The sequence below is a fragment of the Crinia signifera genome, chromosome 6, assembly GCF_055691185.1.
Source record: "Crinia signifera chromosome 6, ASM5569118v1, whole genome shotgun sequence".
Taxonomy (NCBI): Eukaryota; Metazoa; Chordata; class Amphibia; order Anura; family Myobatrachidae; genus Crinia; species Crinia signifera.
The window spans coordinates 272,031,517-272,054,260 of record NC_139222.1 but is presented as its reverse complement, the minus strand read 5'-3'; the positions used below and the strand labels follow the sequence as shown (position 1 = coordinate 272,054,260).

General features: G+C 44.9%; 1 protein-coding gene across 1 annotated transcript in view; it reads right to left on the bottom strand.

Annotated features, from left to right (window-relative positions):
- ARHGAP19 (Rho GTPase activating protein 19) overlaps positions 1-22,744 on the bottom strand; it is a 49,370-nt gene that overhangs the window by 9,380 nt on the left and 17,246 nt on the right. Inside the window, exons 6-9 of the mRNA XM_083149612.1 lie at positions 12,036-12,122; positions 10,038-10,103; positions 2,825-3,031; positions 304-387 (exon numbers count right to left, since the gene is read on the bottom strand). Coding sequence (XP_083005738.1) covers positions 304-387; positions 2,825-3,031; positions 10,038-10,103; positions 12,036-12,122 — 444 coding nt within the window. The remainder of the gene's footprint in view (positions 1-303; positions 388-2,824; positions 3,032-10,037; positions 10,104-12,035; positions 12,123-22,744) is intronic.

The following is a 22,744-nucleotide window of genomic DNA, read 5'->3' as shown; positions in this document are numbered from 1 at the left end:
AATCATCTCCTGTCTGTTAAGAAAACCAAGTGACACAAAACCGATGCAGCGGCAGCCGTCCCATGCTCCGGCGGCTGCCGCAGGTTACGAGTCGCCGGTCTGTGTGGTCCGGCGGCTGTGCAGGGAGTCTCAGAGGGGAAATCTCGCGAGAGGTCGGTAGCTCTCATCTGTACTTGACTCGCTGTACAGCCGTCAGGCGGGTGGGCCACAAAGACCGGCTACCGGGCCGTATACGGCCCGCAGGCCGGAGGTTCCCGACCGCTGGCCTACAGTATAACCCGGCTCATCGTTATCTAGTCTTACCTTAATCATCCCGCTGAAGGAACGTGAGCGAGTATGCTTCTTCCCGGCAGACACATCCGGCGTTCCAGGATTATGTTTATTGAACTAAAAATGTATAAAAAAAGTAAATTCATGATCATACTCACAGATTTTATTTTCTATTTCAATGTCTGGTTAATGATGAACAAGTTATCACCTTTTTGTCCCATGTAAACCGTGATATATAAAACATCACTGCCCGCACAGAGCTACACAAGATACGATCTGAGCATTGGTTTATGTTCCTTCTGTTACATGACTCTATAGATGCGTATACAATTAGATGCATTAAAACACAGGTTCTCAAACTCGCCCCTCAAGACCCCACACATTGCATGTTCTGCAGGTCTTGTCACAAAACCACAAGTGAAATAATTAGCTCCACCTGTGGATATTTAAAAATTTGTCAATGAGTAATGAATGCACCTGTGCAACTGCCGTGTGACCTGGAAACCGTGAACTGTGTGGACAGAGTTTGAGAACCACTGCATTAAAAATTATGCAGATCTTGTAACTAGATTTGTGGCACTTAAAACAATAAAAACTTTATTTTGGGGGTGATCTGAGGACTTTCACATTAATGACGTGTAATAATTGGACTAAACTAATTGGTAACTTCCAATCGCACAATTCATCATTAATTTGTTAGATGTTCAAGTGGTTTTGAAGAACGTCCCGACATTTTAAACTTAGAACAGGGATTTACACTGGCTTGCACCCAATAGGGGGCTGTGAGAAATAAGGTATTCGTTTCTTTTTAAATGACAAAAGTGGAATTTCTCCCTGGCAGAGGTAAAACATTGCTAGAACGCTAAGCCACAGGGGGTAGGTTTCCCTCATTACGCGAACAATTGAATATGCCCCTCTTAGAAATACTACTCCAATATACTTAGAATCTAAAAATGTTGAATTTGGCTTGATTTACACATTTTAGCCACCAGGGGGCACTGTGTACATGATAAAAAGAAGGGACAGCTTCTAACAGGAGCAATCAGGAAATTCTAAGCTATTTCCCTGAAAGACACCCATTATAAATATGTTCTGCTCGCGAGTCAGATCAGTGGAAAGACACGGTGTTGGCACGCTGTGCTATTGGACACTGCAGAGAGTGAGCCCCGGGGCTCTGGGAAGGAGTGTGCGCATCCTGCGGGACGCAGCCCATGATGTATGTTGGTAGTGTCTGACTGCAGCTGAACGCTGGGAGGACACAGCCTGCACACTGGATCCACAGACTAAGGATTGCCATTGGTGCCATTAATGGCGATACTGCAGCCAGCCATCAATGGTAATAAACTAGGTGATGGATGACCATCGTTAGCTAAAACTATAGATGGTCATCCATTTTCTTTGACTGACTGGACCATGGGCCAATCAGAATGTAGGGGCGGAGAAATTCTGTGTCCCGCCACCTTGAGCAGTGCTGCAGAAAGATAGTAAGATAACTCCCAGCCCCTGAATCACCCCCTACCAGCGGCGCAGGAACGGATTGGGAGACAGGCCCCTCATGCTGACGACACATTACCTTAATGTGACTCCAACCAAACACCTAGAAGACTTGAGTCAATGGGGGAAATTTACTAAGAATCCAAAAAATCGTATTCGTATTCTTAATACGAATGAATACGACTGGTGTAGTCGTATTTTCATTCGTATTCTGGAGGATAATTTACTAATCAGTCGTATTTGACTGATTCGTATTATCCAATGGCGTATTGATTCGTATTTTTCTGATACGAATTCGTATTTTAAATACAAATTCGTATTTTTAAATACAAATTCAGATGTTAAAATACAAATTCAGATGTTAAAATACAAATTCAGATGTTAAAATACAAATTCAGATGTTAAAATACAAATTCAGATGTTAAAATACAAATTTGTATTGGTTTTAGCCTGCATGGATCAGTCAGATCCGTGCAGGCTGCAGTGTAAAACATTTTTTTTAAAAAGTGTGTTTGTGTGCTTAATGGCCTTTTATGAGTCACACATTTGTGATTTTGATCATCTGGTGGTTATTTTCTGATTTTATCCTTATGTGTAAAATTCTAAGATGTGAAATACACTTCCAAATCAAGGTGTCTTTTTGGCGTATTTTTTTTACGATTCGTATGCGTTTTCGATTCGGATTTTTTTAAAATACGAATGGTTAGTAAATGACTAAAGTACGTTGGATTCATGTTAAAAATAGGCGTATTCTATCGATGTCGTATTCATATTCAAAAATACGAATACGCCATGTATACACCATGAATACGAATACACATCACAGTATTTTCAGGATAGTAAATCCTGAAAATACGAATAAAAAAAAAAAAAAAATCGTATTTTGCTGTACGAATAAAAAATTTTTTGTACAATTTTACCTTAGTAAATTTCCCCCAATGTGTGAAAACATTCACCAGGCAGCCACCTCTACTGTAGGCAGCCACCGCCTAGCCCCCAACCTTGGAATCTCCATCTGTACTGATCAGTCACGCTTGTACAACTTTATTCAGGAACCCACCTGCCGAATGAGCCGTTTCTTTTTTGTGGAGTCCGGCATGTTGTGGACATGCTGAAACAGTTCCCTTAATGCCTCCTCTGTGCGCTGCTGCGTCAGCTCCTGCTGCGATACCGAGGACGACGGCGAGGACTTTAACCGGTCTCTCTTCTGACTCTTTAGATAAGGAAATTCACTGCTAGTGTCAGACGGCAACAGGTCCAAGTCATCCTGCAGGAGTATAGGACAAAACATAGATAACTCCCTGGTCTAGGTCTTAGGATCGACCACTATAGGCCGACATGGTCAAAAGGTCGACACAAATAGACATGACGTTCATGGATTTTTGGTGTCTGTGTCGACATGGACACTGTATAGGTGCACTGCTTTCCTCGGGACACTATTCTAAAATATTACTAGTGCTGCCCATACGCTTATGCGATCAGATGCGATATCGCAATGCAATGTCCCATCGCATCAAGTGGTGCCCAGTGCAGCACCTGATGTCGCAAGCCATCCTGCGATGGACATCAGGTGCTGGAAGAGGGGTGGTGTGGGGCTGTGTAGGCAGGACTTTGAAACACTGGACAGCCCTCTGATTGGCTGAGAGAGCTCTCTCTCAGCGGCCTCAGCCAATCAGAGGGCCGTCCAATGTTTCAAAGTCATCTGCTGCCGAGTCCCGCCGCCTGAAAGCTCCACCGCTCCGGTCCCCGCTAAACAGCCGCCATGCCTCCCCTGCTGATTTTTCCATGGGTTGGTCACTTAATTCCACCCAAAACTAGATGTATGTAATAGAATTTTTGGTACTTATGTAATATCTGGGCTCCCATGTTAAATGCACCCCATTTTTTCATACCCCTACTATCCAACTACGCATGGAGTTGATTTTATATAGTGTGGCGAGCGCAGCGAGCCACCGTGCCCGAAGCGTGGCGAGCGCAGCGAGCCCCGCGAGGGGACGCGGTCTCATAAGAAAAACGGGATCCCAGATATTACATAAGTACCGAATTTGTATGCTTCCTAAGCAACTAGTTTTAATGGTTTCTGCATTTGCTACACAGACAGATGTTAAGGACACTCTCTGTTTGTTCATGTGGGTGGTTCTAAGTGCGCGGTGCATCTAAAAGGTGATGCGCAATGCCCCACGGGTCGATTTTTACATTGTGATGGCGGGAGTGTGTCAAAGATACAACTATCCAGCCAGATAAATTGTATCTGAAAAGTGGGGTTTACAGACAGTCTGCGGGTGGGTAAATGTCACAAATGGAAAAGCCGTCCCTTGTGAACAAGACGTTCTGGTGTTTCCTCGGTTTTATTTTGGAGTAGGTAAACAAGGAAATACCGGGTTATTACCTGGTAATGGGTTTTCCTCTACTCCGCCATGGCAGCCATCAAGAATGGGTATCTCCCTGCTGGGTAGTGCTTTGGAAAGGAAAAAAAGACCTCTGGCCCCTATAAGAAGGCTCCTCCTCCAAACACCAGTGTCTTATATTCTTCAGCTTTAAAACAAACGAACATCATTATTACACATCCCCCCCCCCTTTCCTGAGCGTTCCACTCAAGGGAGGGAAATACCGCTGCCATGGCGGAGTAGAGGAAAACCCATTACCAGGTAATAACCCGGTATTTCCTCTGCCTCCGCCATGGCAGCCATCAAGAATGGGTCATGCCCAAGCAGTACTGTATTTCGTAGGGAGGGTATACTCACGTATAACTTAGGAACAGGCCACCGGCCCTATAATACATAACTCAATAGAACGTTTCTTCATGTTTCAGTTTACTGCTGCGCTCAGGATCTTTCTCCCAAACTTAGCATCAGCGGAAGACCAGACGTCTACTCTGTAATGCTGTGTAAACGTGTGCGCTGAGGCCCACCCTGCGGCTTTGCAAATTTCTGTCAGTGATGCAGATCCTTTCTCTGCCCATGAGGACGCCACTGACCGCGTTGAGTGTGCTTTAAAACCTTCTGGTGGCTCCTGTTGTCTTATGACATATGCTTGTCGCACACAGCTTTTAATCCACCTTGATAAAGTCTGTTTAGAGGCTCTTTGCCCCCTTCTTTCTCCCTCTGACAGTATAAATAAATTGTCGACTTTACGGAATTCGGCCGTCCTTTGCTTGTAAATGGAGAGAGCTCTGACCAGGTCCAGACAGTGTAACCTGCTCTCTTTGCTATTCGTCGGATTTGCGCAGAATGTGGGCAATATAATCTCCTGATTGATATGAAACTCTGACGCCACCTTTGGTACAAACATCGGGTTTGTCCTTAGGACTACTTTATCCGCATATATTTTAAAGTACGGCTCCTTTATCCACAATGCTTGGAGTTCCGATATTCTACGAGCTGAGGTCATGGCCACTAGGAATAACACTTTCCACGATAGAAGCTTTAAGGTTATTTCTTGTAGTGGCTCAAACGGAGATTCTGTTAGTACCCCCAGTACTAGATTCAGGTCCCACGAGGGTACCGGACTTCTTATCTTTGGTTTAATCCTCTTTACAGCCTGCATGAACCTTTGTACATATCTGTTTTTGGCTATGTCCCAATCCAGTATGCATGATATCGCTGAGACCTGTACTTTCAGAGTACTTGGGGAGAGGTTCATCCGTAACCCTTCTTGCAGAAAGGAAAGTATGGTGACCACACTGCGAGGATTCTTCTTATTCTCCTTCGCCCAAGACGCATACTTCTTCCACACCCTATAGTATATCTTCATGGTTACCGGCTTTCTTGCTTTCAGCAAGGTTTCCACTACTCCTTCACTGAACCCCTTCGCCTTCAGACCCCCGATTTCAGCAGCCAAGCCGTCAGTTTCCACGATTCCGGCTGCTCCTTGTATACCTCTCCTTGTACTAGTAGGTCCTTGGTTGAAGGTAGTCTCCATGGATCGTCTATTGCCAACTTCTGGACTGTATTGAACCATGCTCTGCGAGGCCAATACGGCAGGATAGCTATTACTTCTATCCTTTCCCTCTGCAGTTTCTTTAGTAATTTCTGAATCACTGGTATCGGGGGAAAAACATAAGCCCTCTCTATGTCCCAGGGCACCGACAGGGCATCTACTTGTTCTGCCAACGGCTCCCAGAACCTGGCAAAAAATCTGGGTACTTTTCTGTTTCTTGCCGTCGCCATAAGATCTACCTGTGGACGTCCCCATCTTTGCACCAAATTTTCGAACACCTCTTGGTTGAGACTCCATTCTCCTGGCAAACACTCCACCCTGCTTAGTTGGTCTGCCACCACGTTTTCCTTCCCTGCTAGGTAAACTGCCGTGATGCTCAGAACCCGGGTTTCCGCCCACTCGAACAGTTTGGTGGCCACTTCCATCAATGCTCTGCTTCGTGTACCTCCTTGTCGATTCACATAGGCCACTACTGCCTGGTTGTCGGTCCTCACTATTAGTTCTGTATCTTGTAGTTGGTTTTGAAACCACTTGCAGGCTCTGACCACCGCCTCCATTTCCCGCAGATTGGAGTGAGCTTCTTTCCAGTCTTGTTGCCACTTTCCTTGGGCCACCTGATAATTGCAGGTTGCTCCCCAGCCTGTTTCGCTGGCGTCCGTGGTCAGCGTCACCTGTGGCTTTGTGCCAAAGTATCTTCCTGCTGTCAGCCTGCTTCCTGCTGCCCACCAGTCCAGGTCCTGTTTGGCCCTTGTTGACAGGATTATTTTTTGGGACAAATCTTTTGAATTTTTGTTCCACTGTAGAAGGAAACAGTTTTGCAGCTTTCTTGTATGAAATCTTGCCCAAGGAACCACCTCTATTGCTGATGCCATGAGGCCTAGCACTTCCATGCAATCTCGTGAGGATGCAACGCGTTTTCTTTTCAGGTTTTTTACTTGGTGAATTAGCTTTCCTCTTCTGACCTCTGTTAAGGAAATTTTTTGCTCCTTTGTATTTATCACTACTCCCAGGTATGTTATTTCTTGAGCCGGGATGAGTTGGCTCTTTTTGTAATTCACCAGCCATCCGTGTTCCAACAGACACTGCACCACTCTGTCCGTGTGCTCCTGGGCCTTCTCCTCGGAATCTGCGACTATTAGAATGTCGTCGAGGTAAGGAAATAATCTTATCCCGCTCTGCCTTAGTTCGGCTATCAGCACAACTAGCACTTTGGAGAATGTTCTTGGGGATGTTGCCAGCCCAAATGGAAGGGCGTTGAACTGATAACTCTTGCCCATCAGCCTGAACCTCAGATATTTTCGATGGCTTATGCAAATTGGGACATGTAAATAGGCGTCTTTGAGATCGATCGACGTCATGAAGTCTTTTTGACTTAAATCCAGTATGACTGACTTGATACTGTCCATTTTGAAGGATTTCACCTCTATGAACTGATTGAGCCGTCTCAGATCTAGTATGGTACGAAACCCTCCTGTTGCTTTTTTTACTACAAAAAAACGGGAAAAACATCCCCGAAACTCCTGCCCTTCTGGCACTACGCTGATTACTTCCTGTTCCAGCATCTCTTGCAAACTTGCCAATAAGGCTTTTCTCTCCTCCCTGTTTTTGGGAATTGGAGACTGAACAAAAAATTCTCCGGGAACTCTGTTGAACTCCACTTTGTACCCGGAGGATATTACTTCTTGGACCCACTTGTCTCCAGTGGTCCCGGACCAGACGCTTGCAAATTTCAGCAACCTGGCCCCTACTGTTTGTGACCTGACGTCACTGTGCCTCCTTTTTGGAGGAGAACTTATCTCTGTTCCTTTGGGCACGAAAATTGCCCCTTGATACCCAGGATCCCCTTCTATAGGGTCTCCCTGGTCTATAAGCCCGTGACTCTCTATAGTCCTGGGGCTGAAATCTCCCGAATTTGGCTGGAGGTACTCGTCTGCCTCCCTTATCTTGAGGAAGCCAAACCGACTTCCCTCCTGATATTTTAGCCACCAGCTCGTCCAATTGTTTGCCAAACAAATAGTCCCCTTGGAACGGCATGGACAGGAGTTTATTTTTGGACTGCGCGTCCGCCGCCCATGGTTTTAACCATAGCGCCCTTCTTGTTGCGGCCGTTGCTGCCCCTGCTCTGGCCGACAACCTTACCGCATCCATAGAAGCCTCACAAATGAATTCCACTGCCAGTTGCACATCCTGCACAACCTTCAACAGTTCAGAACTTGCGAGTTCATCTAAAATATCTCCCTCTAGTTGCTGACACCAGCCTCTTACTATCCTGGAAGTCACAGCCATAGCTGACGCTGCTTTCAAAGAAGCCCCCGAAATTAGATGTTGTTTCCTTAGGCCCAACTCGATCTTACGATCCATTGGATCTTTAAAAGCGTTGGCCTCTTCTAGTGGCAGTGTCGTTTTCTTTGACAGTCTCGCCACCGCTGCATCTATTTTCGGTGCTTCCTCCCATGAGAGTACCTGCGCCTTGTCAAAGGGGTACATCTTGTTAACCTTCCCCGGAATAGCCACTCTTTTATCCGGCTGCTTCCATTCCTCAGTTATTATGTCCCTCAGGGTTTGAGACAGGGGGAACGTTTTAGTTTTCTGCTTCTTATCTTTAAAAAGCATCTCCTGCAAGCTCACATCCTCCTGCTTGTCCTCAATATCCAATGCCTTATAAATCCGGACCAAAAGGTTGTCGACCATGTCGGCGTTAAAGTCTGATTCAGACCTATCCTGACCTGGATCCTCCTCCTCTTCATCATCCAAGTCCCCTCCAAGATTACTAGGGCCGGCCGACTGACCCGCTGTATCCTCAGTATACTCGTTTAACACATAGCTTTTCCGCTTGATGGGTGTCTTGCCTGTATCCTCTTTAGGTGCAAATGTATCAGCCAGGGCTGTTTACAGCATTTGTACTAAGCTTGACATTTGAGCCGGGGAAAACAGCTGAGAGGCCTTACAGCCTTCACATACAGTCCCTACATGTTTGTCCGGCAGCGTTTTGTCACATGCTGTACATTTACTGAGCCCCACTTTCTTCTGCTTGCTTTTCCCTTTATCCTTACTATGCTCCGACCTAAAACTACAACTTCTACACAACATCACACCATGTGGACACCCTACACCACATATTGCTCACCCCGTTTTCGCACCAGACTGCCTGTCTTCCTCCATTATGAGTAGTGCGCCTCTATAACAATACAGTACCGTCTATTAGAGTACCGTTACTTAGTCCAATAGCTTTATCACCTTGCGATATGCAGCTTGCTGTAACTCACCTCCTTGCTGCAATAACTTCCCCACGCCTGATCTGCTAGTAGACGCTACCTCTCTCCCGTCTCATGAGGAAACCAAACCGCACCTCAGATCAGCGTGGGACCAACGCCGGCTGCCCCTAAGACCTGACGCGTACCGGAAGTCGCGCCCTAATGACGCGCCTCCTCTGTGTACACGCCGCGCGCACTACTCGGCGCCCGCCCTTAGCACAGAGCTAGGGCAGGGGAAGCGTGAGCCGACAACCACCGTGCCTGCCACCGTATCCTTCCTCCTGGACGCCGCCGTATAGCTACCCCATGGGGCCCGCATTCGGCATCACGGAACTTCCGCTCCTCTCTCCTCTGCATGAAGCCAAGGCAGCTGCAGGGAGCGACAGTCTCTATCTAAGGTGAGCTGGTGTCCACATGTCCTGCACTACCCGGAAAGGAAAAAAAGACACTGGTGTTTGGAGGAGGAGCCTTCTTATAGGGGCCAGAGGTCTTTTTTTCCTTTCCAAAGCACTACCCAGCAGGGAGATACCCATTCTTGATGGCTGCCATGGCGGAGGCAGAGGAAACCCCTTTGCAGGTTTTTCCACAGTCAGGGTACACGCCAAAACACGCAACGTAATATTACATTACCAGCCTGTCATCGAGCCACTTTTTAGCATTGGGTGCAATGACCTCCTGCCCTGGACACACACATAATAGGAAGCCACAGGTGCTGCTAATCAGCCACACCTTGATCATGTCAGTTAAGGAAACCTGGACTGGATCTAATTTTCCTGCTGCAGTTTTATGGACTGGATTTTCCACATTACCCTCATGTAGAAATATATAAATATATTATATATCTCTATCTATACATACTGTATCTGGATATATGTATCTTTCTATATCTCCTAGTGTGGTCTAGTAATGATTGTGTTATTATATACTGTACTGTCACATGCAAAGTAGTGCCTTTGTACATTTAATAGGGTTGAGCAATTAAAAACCAAACTGGGTGCCATGTTCCAGGGTGTTACCGCGGCTTATTTTTCATTTTGCTGCTCCTTGTTTTATTGATAACCACATGACCCTGATACTTACCTTTGAAGTGGGCATTCTGCTGCCGCTGAAGTACAGCCGGGCATATTCCCGTATGTAAGCAGGAGCCTAAAAGCAAAGAATTAAAATGTTCAAACATCGTGCTTAGAACAGATGGCAAAACACACGTTGCTTTAATCCGTTCCATGCATGGCAATATACAATTAGCTTGCATTAAGCAGCCCTACTGACGCATGAAAGGGAAGGGAGCACAATTGCTAAATTACTAAACTATTACAGTATCGATCATAATATGAACTGTAATCATACGTTCGGAGACTACACACAATTAGGCACCATTATCTGGCAAGTCAATAAACAAACAAACCATGGTGTTGTGCAGGTGCCATGATACCTTGAATACCAGGGTTCTGCCAACCTCTGATGCTTAATTATCCTACAGAACAGATTGTCTATGAAAACCATAAACCGGGCTTCTGCAAAATGAGCGCAGGAACTGAGCACCTGAGTGATTAGCTGCGCGGCTCCTGCAGATGCCGTGTGCCTCTAGTTATGCCAGCTGCAGAAGGGACAGTAAACCCTGGTATGGAGACTGGCAAATGAGTCAGTGTGTGCATGTGTAATATAAAGTATATATACTGTGTATATACCAGCGACTGAGGAGCAGGGCAGCGGCCAGCACTGGTGAACGGGAGACCCGCCGATGCTGCAAAGAATGGGACATGCCTCTTTTCACCCAATCTCCCCTGCCGTGTCACCTCACCCTTCGCTACATTGCACCCTCTCATCTCAGCCTGTTAGCAGGTCCCTCATCAGGTCACCTCATGCCCAATCAACACCTCGACCCCCATGTTTCCTTTTTTGTTGTCTCCCTGTTCCCTCCCCTGCTGTTTCTAATCTTTCCCTCCCACTCTTCACCTTGCCCCCTCTGCCTGGCGCAGTCTCTCGCTCTCTCCCTGAAACCCTCTCGGTCTCTAACCCCTTTCTCTCCCTGACCCTTTCCGACACGCTCCCCCTTTTTCTCCCTGACACTCACTCTTGCTCCAGTCTCTGCCTGACATTCTCTCTACCACCAGCTCGTATAACCCCCCCCCCTCTTGCTCCTCCCACTTTAACCACCCCTATCTTTTTTTGCTTACTCCACCCAGTTTCTTCTGCCCCCTAAGAGGCATTTGTCAGCACAAGATGTGAAGAGAGAACACTGGAGTAGGACCTCAACTTTATAAGTTTTTCACATCCATCCATACATACCCTGTTTACCTAAACCCTACTTGGATGATACTTAAACCATGTACAGCTAAAAGCCCACTCTGAGCAATATCAGACGGTTTCTTTCTATATTATAAAGTTATAAAGTGCTGCTGTGATTTGTTGTCCGCTTTGTAACTTCCCACTAATACATACATACATACATACATACAAATGCAAGGCCCCCTAACTCCACCACACCCCTAACATACTTTATAGCGTTCAACTTAGTACCGTGCATCTTCCAAAACCTGCGTCCTCCTCCTGCCTGAGGTGTCCTCCACTGCTGTGGTGCTCCTAGCACAGTCTGGTCTGTATCTGACATATATTTGGATATGCAGACTGGACCACCATAGAGAGAAACAACCTCAGCAGGGAAGAGGAACCGCATGGGTTGTGAACGATGCGGGGTGCTAGAAGTAACACTACTTAGAGGTGCCGGTCAGAACACCCTCAGTTTTATGCTGTGCGATTTTGTGGCAGTATAGAAAAACGATCAGGACAGGTTTATTCACTTTTTCCAAACCAGACATTTAATAAACAAAAGGCTCAAATAATTAAACCAATTAAGACAGTTATTCAGCATGTATGGTAAATGAAACCAAGCGTTAGCCTTTCTGAGGAGGACATAAAACAAAAGTTTTGTTTTTTTAATAATTCCAGAATGGTTAGAACACGTTCTCCACATTTTGCATAAAGTTTTGGAAACCTTTTAAGCAGATAAAAGAACAAACCAACCAAAAACAACAATAATAAATCATCCAGGCACGACACTGCCTACATGCTGCTCACCTTGAAAAGCTTTTGAGAGTGTTTAATCATGAACGTCACACCGTTGTTCAGCTTAATGATATGATCTTGCAGGTCATTTGCGGTGAGCTGGAATATAAAGCAGAAAAATCAGCTGTGAAATGCATCAGAATCACTAGGACAATTTGCCCCTTTAAAAAAACAGAGAATGGCATTATTTGGGGTCTTCATTTTATTTATAAGAACTAGTATAAGCTTTCTGTATTTGTTTCTCTAACCATGACAGTTTTTTTTTTAAAACTCTGACAATAACTGCTGAGGTAGATATTTCCCTAATAAAGTATAGCAAAGAGTAAAAAAAAATAAAATAAAATATAATAAAAAAAAAAAAAAAAAAATCGCACATTGTCCCATCAGTTGCAGTTTTATAGGATGTAAATATACAGGGGTCAGACGATCCTTCCTATAGACATCACATAGCAGTGGCTGCCAGCCAGCCTGTCCTGTTATAATGCCCACCTCCAGGTTTATTCTCAGCCCATTGTAGAAACTACATCATGTATTAGAACAGCACTGAGACAACAGCGTATAGCATTTTACTATATGTAGGAAACTTATTGGCATGGTTCTGTGCATAGTGTTATACGTAGATGTACCAGTGATCTTGAATGTCTAAAACGCAGTTGCAAACTGAGACACAAGAGGGCGTTATTGCACTGCAGGTACCAGGAGGAATTATGACCAGGGGTATCAACTGAAGACAAATCCTGTATATCCTAATGGATGGCAGACAACAATGTTTTCCTTGCCTGATCAGTTATTTTCTTGGAACAAAAAGGATACATTTTTTGGAACAAAGGAATCAGTATGGTATAGGTGGTTAGCTAGAACGGGCACCAAACCGTTACATTTCTTTACCCAGCAGCACATGCTCCCTCCCCGGCTTATATACCATCCCAGGCTAACAGTTCAGTTACAAGCCCACGGTAAGTACCATGAGAAAGGAGGAGGAAGACTGACATACAGAACATACATTGCGATGGAGATAAAACAGTAACCAGCAGCAGAAGCTAAAAAGCCATTTGATGAACGTATGAGAAGAGGACTACAGTGCAACCGAACAAAGCCGACCCCACAGCCCAAGAAGTGCCCACATACTTGGTGGAATGTGCATGTTCCAAGGCAGGCAGAGGTTGGTAGATGAAAAGGGGAATATGCCCAGCCAATTGTCAGGCAGAGCCACCCGGCCAAAGACTGCTTAATGGCAGGGTAACCTAGCTGGAAATCAAACAGAACAAAGAGGGAGTCCAGGGTTCTGCCCACATAAAGCCAATGTCTAAGGAGGCCTGTTCCAGAGAAGCAGCCGGTACGTGGAGAGGACGGAACCACAATCTCCTGATTGAAGTGGAACCGGGATAAGACCATCAGAAGATAACCCAAGTGCAGGAGAGGAACCGCTCTCCGTAGGTATGGAAAACAAGAGCGATCACCAAGACAAGGCTGTAAAACATTTGGGAACAGAGAAATGGAGTACCACCTGCTGCAGAAAGTTTGGCGCATCAGGCAGAAGTGCCACTTTACACTGGGAAAGGACAGAGCGCTAACCATCAGCACTTTGGGGGTTATTCTGATTCACTTGGAAAGGCACAATCACTCTCTAATGGACAAAACCATTGCAGGTGAGGCTGATGTAACATGTGCAGAGAGAGTTAGATTTGGGTGGGGTGGTGTACTTCAAACGGATATCTAGATTGCAGTATAAAAAAAAATAAAGCAGCCAGTATTTATCCTGCACAGAAACAATAAAACACATAAATCTAACCCTCTCTACACATGTTACATCTGCCCCACCTGCAGTGCAGCATGTTTTTTTCCATTAGAGACTGATTGTGCCTTTCCGAGTGAATCAGAACAACCCCCTTTGAGTGACGGAAGGCAGACTTCCAAGTCCAAAACCTGACTGCAGAATAGATAGGAATCTGGAAAGATGGCCGAGTAAGGTGCTCACATTCAGCATGGGAAGGATCGCAGATGGAGAAAACCCTTTAGCTCTGCACAGAAGTCTCAAAAATCATCCTGTCAAAGCAATATGTGTACAAGGCTCGGCAAGGATCGCTGCGCCACACTCCAACTTTAACTTGCAGAGAATCTGTTGAATCAAGGTTGGAGGGAAGACAGATGAGCGGACGCTCCAACAAACTGCCAGGGCATCCACCAGAAAGTCTCCCAGATCTCCAGTGCGAGAGCAGTACCATGGCAGCTCGTGATCGTTTTGGGAGGCCATGTCTATGTCCAGACAGCCCCAAAGCTGAACGAGAGACCTCTTTATCCCCTTAAAGCTTTTAGTGGTAGAGCCTGGAACCTGCTGACTACCGGTCTTTTAAGTCACCGGCCTCTGTGCTGCAGCAGAGGGCGATAAGGCTATTTTAAAAAGCAAACCATAATCTTGTCCAATTCTGGATCGAACAGCCCGCTGCTTGAAAAGGGAACAGCCTCCAGGGTATTTTTGAAATTCAAAAATGAAGTACAAAAATGTGAAAAACTCATTTAGAGCTTTAAAGCATCTGAAACAGCACCGCATCGCTCACCTGTCACTGGGGCAGAGGTATTAAGCCAGGCGAAGAGATACATGGAGAAACTGCAGAGAAAGTGGAAGGAGATAATGTTCCAGGCAACCAACTTCCAACGGTCATATTTCTATCAAAGCTGATTGGCTGGAGTGTACGCTCTGTGCAAGTGTGGGTAACACCCCTTTCACACCGCATCCTAAAACCCGGGTTGATGACGTATCAACCTGGCTTGAGGTGCGGTGTGAGAGCACCAAAAAACTATAACCCAACGTGACCCGGGTTATAAGAGGGGTTAAACCTGGGTCACCCTCTGTATAATGGGTTTGACCCATGATTGCGGTGTGAAAGGGGTGAACTGACCCATCAACAACTCAGCGAAAGACTATGATCGAGGCAGCAGCCAACATCACATGCCCTCCCTGAAAATGCCTGCGTTACTCCCGGCACTCCCAGAAAACGGGCGGTTTCCTCCCACAGACGCCGTCTTCCTTTCAATCAAGTTGTGAGGGGTTTGCGAAAGTAATTGCCGATTTTTGTCGCCGTTTGGCCTCACGCATACGCGCCACAATCTATGCACATGCAAATTCACACAACATCGATCCGCTCTGAATAACCCCCTGTATTAGGACAATGTTGCTTTATATTTTCAATCTTCTGCTACGGTTATCTACAAGCAGTGGTTACGGCTTATAAAGGCATTATACAGGAGGATCGGGTTTTTCTAATGAAGGGAAATAGATAACTCGTTGAAATGTAATTTACATATTCTCCACAGTAACAAGTCATTGATTTTATTTCTACGAGCGACCAATACCTTTAACCCCTTCACGACATTTGACGTATATATACACGTCATGGCCGGGAAGTACTTCCCGACACATGACGTATATATACGTCATGACTTTAAACTGTCACTGCGTCTCGAGACGCAGTGACAGAGGGACGATGTCTGCTGTCCCAGGGGGGGCTGCGATGCCGCCCCCCCGTCGGCGATCGCTGTGATTGGCTGTTCAGTGTGAACAGCCATTCACAGCGTTTTCCTGTGTTACCAGCGAATCAGACGCTTGGTAACACAGGTGTCAATCACCGCCGGGCGTCAGGGGGCATGAGGGGGTCATCGGTGACGATGACACCTCACCCCACCCTCACCCCACCTGCCCCCAAGGCTGTGATTGGTCCGTGGGACCCACGGACCAATCACAGCCAAGGCGCGACATTTAAACTAACGGTGACTGCGCTGCAGACGCCATTCCGGTCTGGAATAGCGTGCAGAGCGGTCACCGTGCCTATCTGCCGTGATACTGACCTGATCCTTGCTAATACTTACCTGATCCTTGCAAATACCTTACCTGATCACTTGATCACTGCTTGTAGCGTGCTGGACGCTTCCTGGATCTGACTTCCTGAGACTTCCTGCTGCTGCTGCAGTGTGATAGAGAGATAGAGAGAGAGAGAGAGAGAGATAGAGAGAGATAGAGAGATAGTGACAGAGAGAGCTATATTTTGTGTCTGCTACCCCCCCTTTTTGGGGGTGCAGGGTTTTTTTATATATAAATAACTGTCACTGCTGCTGCTGCAGTGTCATAGTGATAGATAGTGATAGATAGTGAGAGATAGAGAGATTTGTGTCTGCTACCCCCCCTTTTTGGGGGTGCAGTTTTTTTTTTTATATATATATATAACTGTCAGTGCTGCTGCTGCAGTGTCATAGTGATAGATAGTGAGAGATAGAGAGAGATAGTGACAGAGAGTGTATATTTTGTGTCTGCTACCCCCCCTTTTTGGGGGTGCAGGTTTTTTTTATACATATAACTGTCAGTGCTGCTGCTGCAGTGTGATAGATAGTGATAGATAGTGATAGATAGAGAGAGATAGTGATAGAGAGTGTATATTTTGTGTCTGCTACCCCCGCCTTTTGTGCTGATCACTATATCTGAGGTGATCAGCAACTTTTTGGGGGCGCAGAGGTTTTTTTTTTTTTATATATACCTGTCAGTTGCTGCCAGTTGCACCAAAGGTTGTGCACCTGCTGCCCCTCACTGATCACTTTTTTTTTTGTGGGTGCTGTGTGGTCTTTTTTTTAATTTTTTTTTTACACACATTGTGATTTTGTGGGTGTCCTGTGGCCACTGTGCGCTGATCAGTGACGTACATCATTGATCAGCTTTTTCGGCACAGGGTTTATCTATTTTTTTTTTTTTTTTAACAAATTCCTGTTGCCTTTGAGCGCTGTTCAGTGACGGACGTTACTGACCGACATCTGTGCTCAATTTTTGGCGCAGGACCTTTTTTTTTGTTTTTTTAACCCCTTCAATTTTTTTTTTTTTTGTATAAAGTATTTTTTTTTTCTGCACTACATACACACTACACACTACATACCCCCCGGGTTGAAATAAAGTTTGTACCCCCCCCTACACTATACACGTGTTGAAACATTTCACTACCAGTAACACAAAAATAAAAATGTCATCCCAAATGTCATCCCAGTCATCCAGAAGAATGTATTCAGTGGAGGAGGCATATGCCATGCTTGCTTCTGATTCTGACACAGCCAGTGAGGCAAGCGGGGAATTTGAAGGATTCGTCTTAAGCTCCTCTTCCTCCTCTGGTGATGAGGGACCCCCTCAAAGACGCCCCCGTAGAGCAGCTGAGACCCCCCCCCCCAATAATTGATCTCGTATGGACCCCACCACCAGACAATTTTGAGCCCCAGGTTCCTGAGTTTTTGGCCATGCCAGGAATCCAATTTGATTCCACAGGTCTCAGAGAAATTGACTTTTTCAAATTATTTTTCTCTGATGATTTTATAAATTTAATGGTGGACCAAACTAATTTATATGCCCAGCAGTTTATTGCTCAAAACCCCACGTCATCATTTGCTAGGTGGACCCCTGTAGATGCAGTAGAGATGATGACGTTTTGGGGTCTGGTGTTTCATATGGGCATAGTAAAAAAGCCACAAATTAGGCAATATTGGAGTACAGATGTTCTGTACAGCACCCTATTTTACCGTATGGCCATGACTCGGACTCGTTTTGAGGCAATCCATAAATTTATACATTACACCGATAATGCACAGTGCCCACCCAGAGATGATCCCACCTTTGACAGGCTATTCAAAGTCAGGCCGGTCATTGATCATTTCAGTGCCAAATTTGCAGAGCTATACATCCCTGATAAATGTATTAGCATCGACGAGTCCCTTATACATTTAAAAGGAAGGGTTAAATTCCGCCAGTACCTTCCCAGTAAGAGGGCAAGGTATGGCATAAAAATGTATAAGCTGTGTGAATGTGAGCACCACAGGGTACACCCACAAGTTTAGGGTATATGAAGGGAAGGATTCAAGAATTGAACCGCCAGAATGCCCCCCCTCCCTCGTAGGTGTTAGTGGAAAAATTGTCTGGGATTTAATGCACCCCTTCCTGGATAAGGGTTATCACCTCTATGTGGATAACTTTTACACCAGCATCCCCCTGTTTAAGGCCCTTGGTTCAAGAGGTACAGCAGCTTGCGGTACTGTGCGTAAGAACCAAAGAGGCCTCCCAAAAACGCACATTGCCCAAGTAATGAGAAGGGGTGAAAGCAGGGGAATATGCACCGAAAATATGTTGTTGGTCAAATATAAGGACAAGAGGGATGTCCTTATACTGACAACAATTCATGGAGACAGTACCACCTCCATCCCTGTACGAGGTACCAGTACCCACACCTCAAAACCAAATTGTATCCTAGATTACAATAAGTACATGGGCGGAGTGGATCTTTCAGATCAGGTACTGAAGCCGTACAGTGCCCTGCGGAAAACAAATATCTGGTACAAGAAGCTGGCCGTGTATATCATCCAGATGGCACTGTATAACGCTTACGTGCTATTCCGTTCTACCGGCCAGAGGGGGACATTTATGCACTTTCAAGAGGAAGTCATAAAGGGCCTAATATTTGGGAACCAGCAGGCAGAGGGCCCCAGTACTTCTAGTACTGGCCCCCGTATTGTACCAGGGCAGCATTTTCCCAACGAAATCCCCTCCACTGCAAGAAAGGGCAGGACACAAAAAAGGTGCAAAGTTTGCTATAAAAAGGGAATAAGAAAGGAAACTATTTTCCACTGTGAAACTTGCCCCGACAAACCCGGCCTATGTATAAAAGGAGTGTTTCAAAATATACCACACATCTATGGATTATTAGGTTCATCATTTCACCGTGCTTTGGGGGTCTTGCTAATGCCACATAGCACCCACCATTCATTCCACCAGAATCTGAGCTGCAAAATCCAAAAATCACTCCTTCCCTTCTGAGTCCTGCCATGCACCCAACTGGTATTTTTTGGTCACATGTGAGGCATTGCCGTACTCTGGAGAAATGGGGGCACAGATTTTGGGGTGCTTTGTCTCCTTCATTCCTTGTGAAAATGAAAAATTTTGAGCCAGAACTGCATTTGTGTAAAAAAATGTAATTTTTCATTTTCACTGCCCAGTTGTATCAAAATTGGTGAAACCCCTGGGGGTTTGAAATGTACACTATACCCCTAGATGAATTCCCTGAGGGGTGTAGTTTGCAAAATGGGGTCAGTTGTGGGGGGGTTCCACTGTATTGGTAATGCAACATAGCACCCACCATTCATTCCACCAAAATCTGTGCTCCAAAATCCAAAAATCACTCCTTCCCTTCTGAGTCCTGCCATGCACCCAACTGGTATTTTTTGGTCACATGTGAGGCATTGCCGTACTCGGGAGAAATTGGGGCACAGATTTTGGGGTGCTTTGTCTCCTTCATTCCTTGTGAAAATGAAAAATTTTGAGCCAGAACTGCATTTTTGTGTAAAAAAATGTAATTTTTCATTTTCACTGCCCAGTTGTATCAAAATTGGTGAAACCCCTGGGGGTTTGAAATGTACACTATACCCCTAGATGAATTCCCTGAGGGGTGTACTTTGCAAAATGGGGTGACTTGTGGGGGGGTTCCACTGTATTGGTACTTTGGGAGTCTTGCTAATGCAACATGGCACCCACCATTCATTCCACCAAAATCTGTGCTGCCAAATCCAAAAATCACTCCTTCCCTTCTGAGTCCTGCCATGCGCCCAACTGGTATTTTTTGGTCACATGTGAGGCATTGCCGTACTCGGGAGAAATTGGGGCACAGATTTTGGGGTGCTTTGTCTCCTTCATTCCTTGTGAAAATGAAAAATTTTGAGCCAGAACTGCATTTTTGTGTAAAAAAATGTAATTTTTCATTTTCACTGCCCAGTTGTATCAAAATTGGTGAAATCCCTGGGGGTTTGAAATGTACACTATACCCCTAGATGAATTCCCTGAGGGGTGTACTTTGCAAAATGGGGTGACTTGTGGGGGGGTTCCACTGTATTGGTACTTTGGGAGTCTTGCTAATGCAACATGGCACCCACCATTCATTCCACCAAAATCTGTGCTGCCAAATCCAAAAATCACTCCTTCCCTTCTGAGTCCTGCCATGCGCCCAACTGGTATTTTTTGGTCACATGTGAGGCATTGCCGTACTCGGGAGAAATTGGGGCACAGATTTTGGGGTGCTTTGTCTCCTTCATTCCTTGTGAAAATGAAAAATTTTGAGCCAGAACTGCATTTTTGTGTAAAAAAATGTAATTTTTCATTTTCACTGCCCAGTTGTACCAAAATTGGTGAAACCCCTGGGGGTTTGAAATGTACACTATACCCCTAGATGAATTCCCTGAGGGGTGTACTTTGCAAAATGGGGTGACTTGTGGGGGGGTTCCACTGTATTGGTGCAACATAGCACCCACCATTTATTCCACCAAAATCTGTGCTGCAAAATCCAAAAATCACTCCTTCCCTTCTGAGTCCTGCCATGCGCCCAACTGGTATTTTTTGGTCACATGTGAGGCATTGCCGTACTCGGGAGAAATTGGGGCACAGATTTTGGGGTGCTTTGTCTCCTTCATTCCTTGTGAAAATGAAAAATTGAGCCAGAACTGCATGTTTGTGTAAAAAAATGTAATTTTCCATTTTCACATCCCAGTTGTACCAAAATTGGTGAAACCCCTGGGGGTTTGAAATGTACACTATACCCCTAGATGAATTCCCTGAGGGGTGTAGATTGCAAAATGGGGTGACTTGTGGGGGAGGTTCCTAACTTTTAGCACTTATGGTGCCTAGAAACCTACATGGTGCCTAAAAAAAAATCTCATAAAAAGGAGGCTCCAAAATCAAGTAGGTGCTCCTTCTATTATGAAGCCTGTGGTTTGGTCAACGTGCACACTAGGGCCACATATAGGATATTTTTGAAAACAAAAGAATTGGGGGAATCAATTTTTAGTCACATTTCTCTAGTAAAATCTACTGTATTCGTTAGAAAAATGTATTAAAATTGAAACTCTGCAAAAAAAAAGAAATTTTGAAATTTCACCTACACTTTGTTTTAATTCCTGTGAAACACCTAAAGGGTTAACAAACTTCCAAAATGCTGTTTTGAATACTGTGAGGGGTGCAGTTTTTGAAATGGCATCATTTATGGGGGTGTCTCACATACAAGTCCCTCAAAGTCACATCAGAACTGAACTGGTCCCTAAAAAAAATCAGTGTTTGAAATTTTCTTGAAAATTTGAGAATTTGCTAGTCATATCTGAAGCCTCCTAGTGTCCAAAAAAATGAAAAGGAGGTTGAAATAATGATTGCAACATAAAGTAGACATATGGTCTTTGTTAGTTATTAACTATTTTGAGTGGTATGATTATTTGTCTCACAAGCAGAAAATGTGACATTTTGCATATTGCTAAATTTTCCATTTTTTCACGATATTTTGGTATTTTTCACAAAAAAACACAGACTGTATCGACCAAAATTTACCACTAACTTGAAGTACAATGTGTCACGAGAAAACAATCTCAAAATCACTGGGATAAGTAAAAGCAAAAAAAAGTTATCCCCACTTAAGTGAGACATGTCAGATTTGAAAAAAAGGGCTCTGTCATGAAGGCACAAACTGGCTCTGTCATGAAGGGGTTAACACCTGTGTTAGAAACATAGAAACATAGAATTTGACGGCAGATAACCACTTGGCCTATCTAGTCTGCCCCTTTTTTAAACATGTCACCTCAAACCATATTTGATCCTTATTTTTTTGTAAGGATATCAATATGCTTATCCCAAGCATGTTTAAATTGTACTACTGTATTTGCGTCTACCACCTCTGATGGGAGGCTATTCCACTTATCTACTACTCTTTCTGTGAAGTAATTCTTCCTCACATTTCCCCTGAATCTTCCTCCCTCTAGTTTCAGTGCATGTCCTCGTGTTCTGTTGCTCCTCTTCCTGTGAAGAATGTCTCCCACCTGTACCTTCCTCCCTCTAGTGTCAGTGCATGTCCTCGTGTTCTGCTGCTCCTCTTCCTGTGAAGAATGTCTCCCACCTGTACCTTCCTCCCTCTAGTGTCAGTGCATGTCCTCATGTTCTGCTGCTCCTCTTCCTGTGAAGAATGGCTCCCACCTGTACCTTGTTAAAGCCCTTGATATATTTGAAAGTTTCTATCATGTCCCCCCTTTCCCTTCTCTGCTCTAAAGTATACATATTAAGATCTTTTAGTCTTTCCTGGTACAATTTGTGATGTAGGCCATGCACCATTTTAGTTGCCCTTCTTTGTACAGTCTCTAATGTATTTATATCCTTCTGGAGATATGGCCTCCAGAACTGAACACAATACTCTAGGTGAGGTCGTACCAATGACCTATACAGTGGCATTATTACTTCTTTCTTTCTACTGCTGATACCTCTCCCTATGCAACCAAGCATCTGACTTGCCTTCTTCATTGCTTTGTTACATTGCCTACCTGCTTTTAAGTCCCCTGAAATAGTGACACCTAGATCCCTCTCTTCCTCAGTAGTTTCCATTATAGTGCCATTTATACTATATTGAGTCTTTGGATTTCTGAGACCCAAGTGCATGATTTTGCATTTTTTGGCATTAAACTGTAGTTGCCATTCTCTTGACCATTCCTCTAATCTACCTAGATCATCAATCATTTGTTTTACCCCTCCTGGTGTGTCTACCCTGTTGCATACCTTTGTGTCATCTGCAAAAAGGCACATTTTACCCTCAATTCCATTTGCAATATCACCAATAAAGATATTAAAAAGCACCGGTCCAAGTACAGATCCCTGGGGTACTCCACTTGTAACCTTTCCC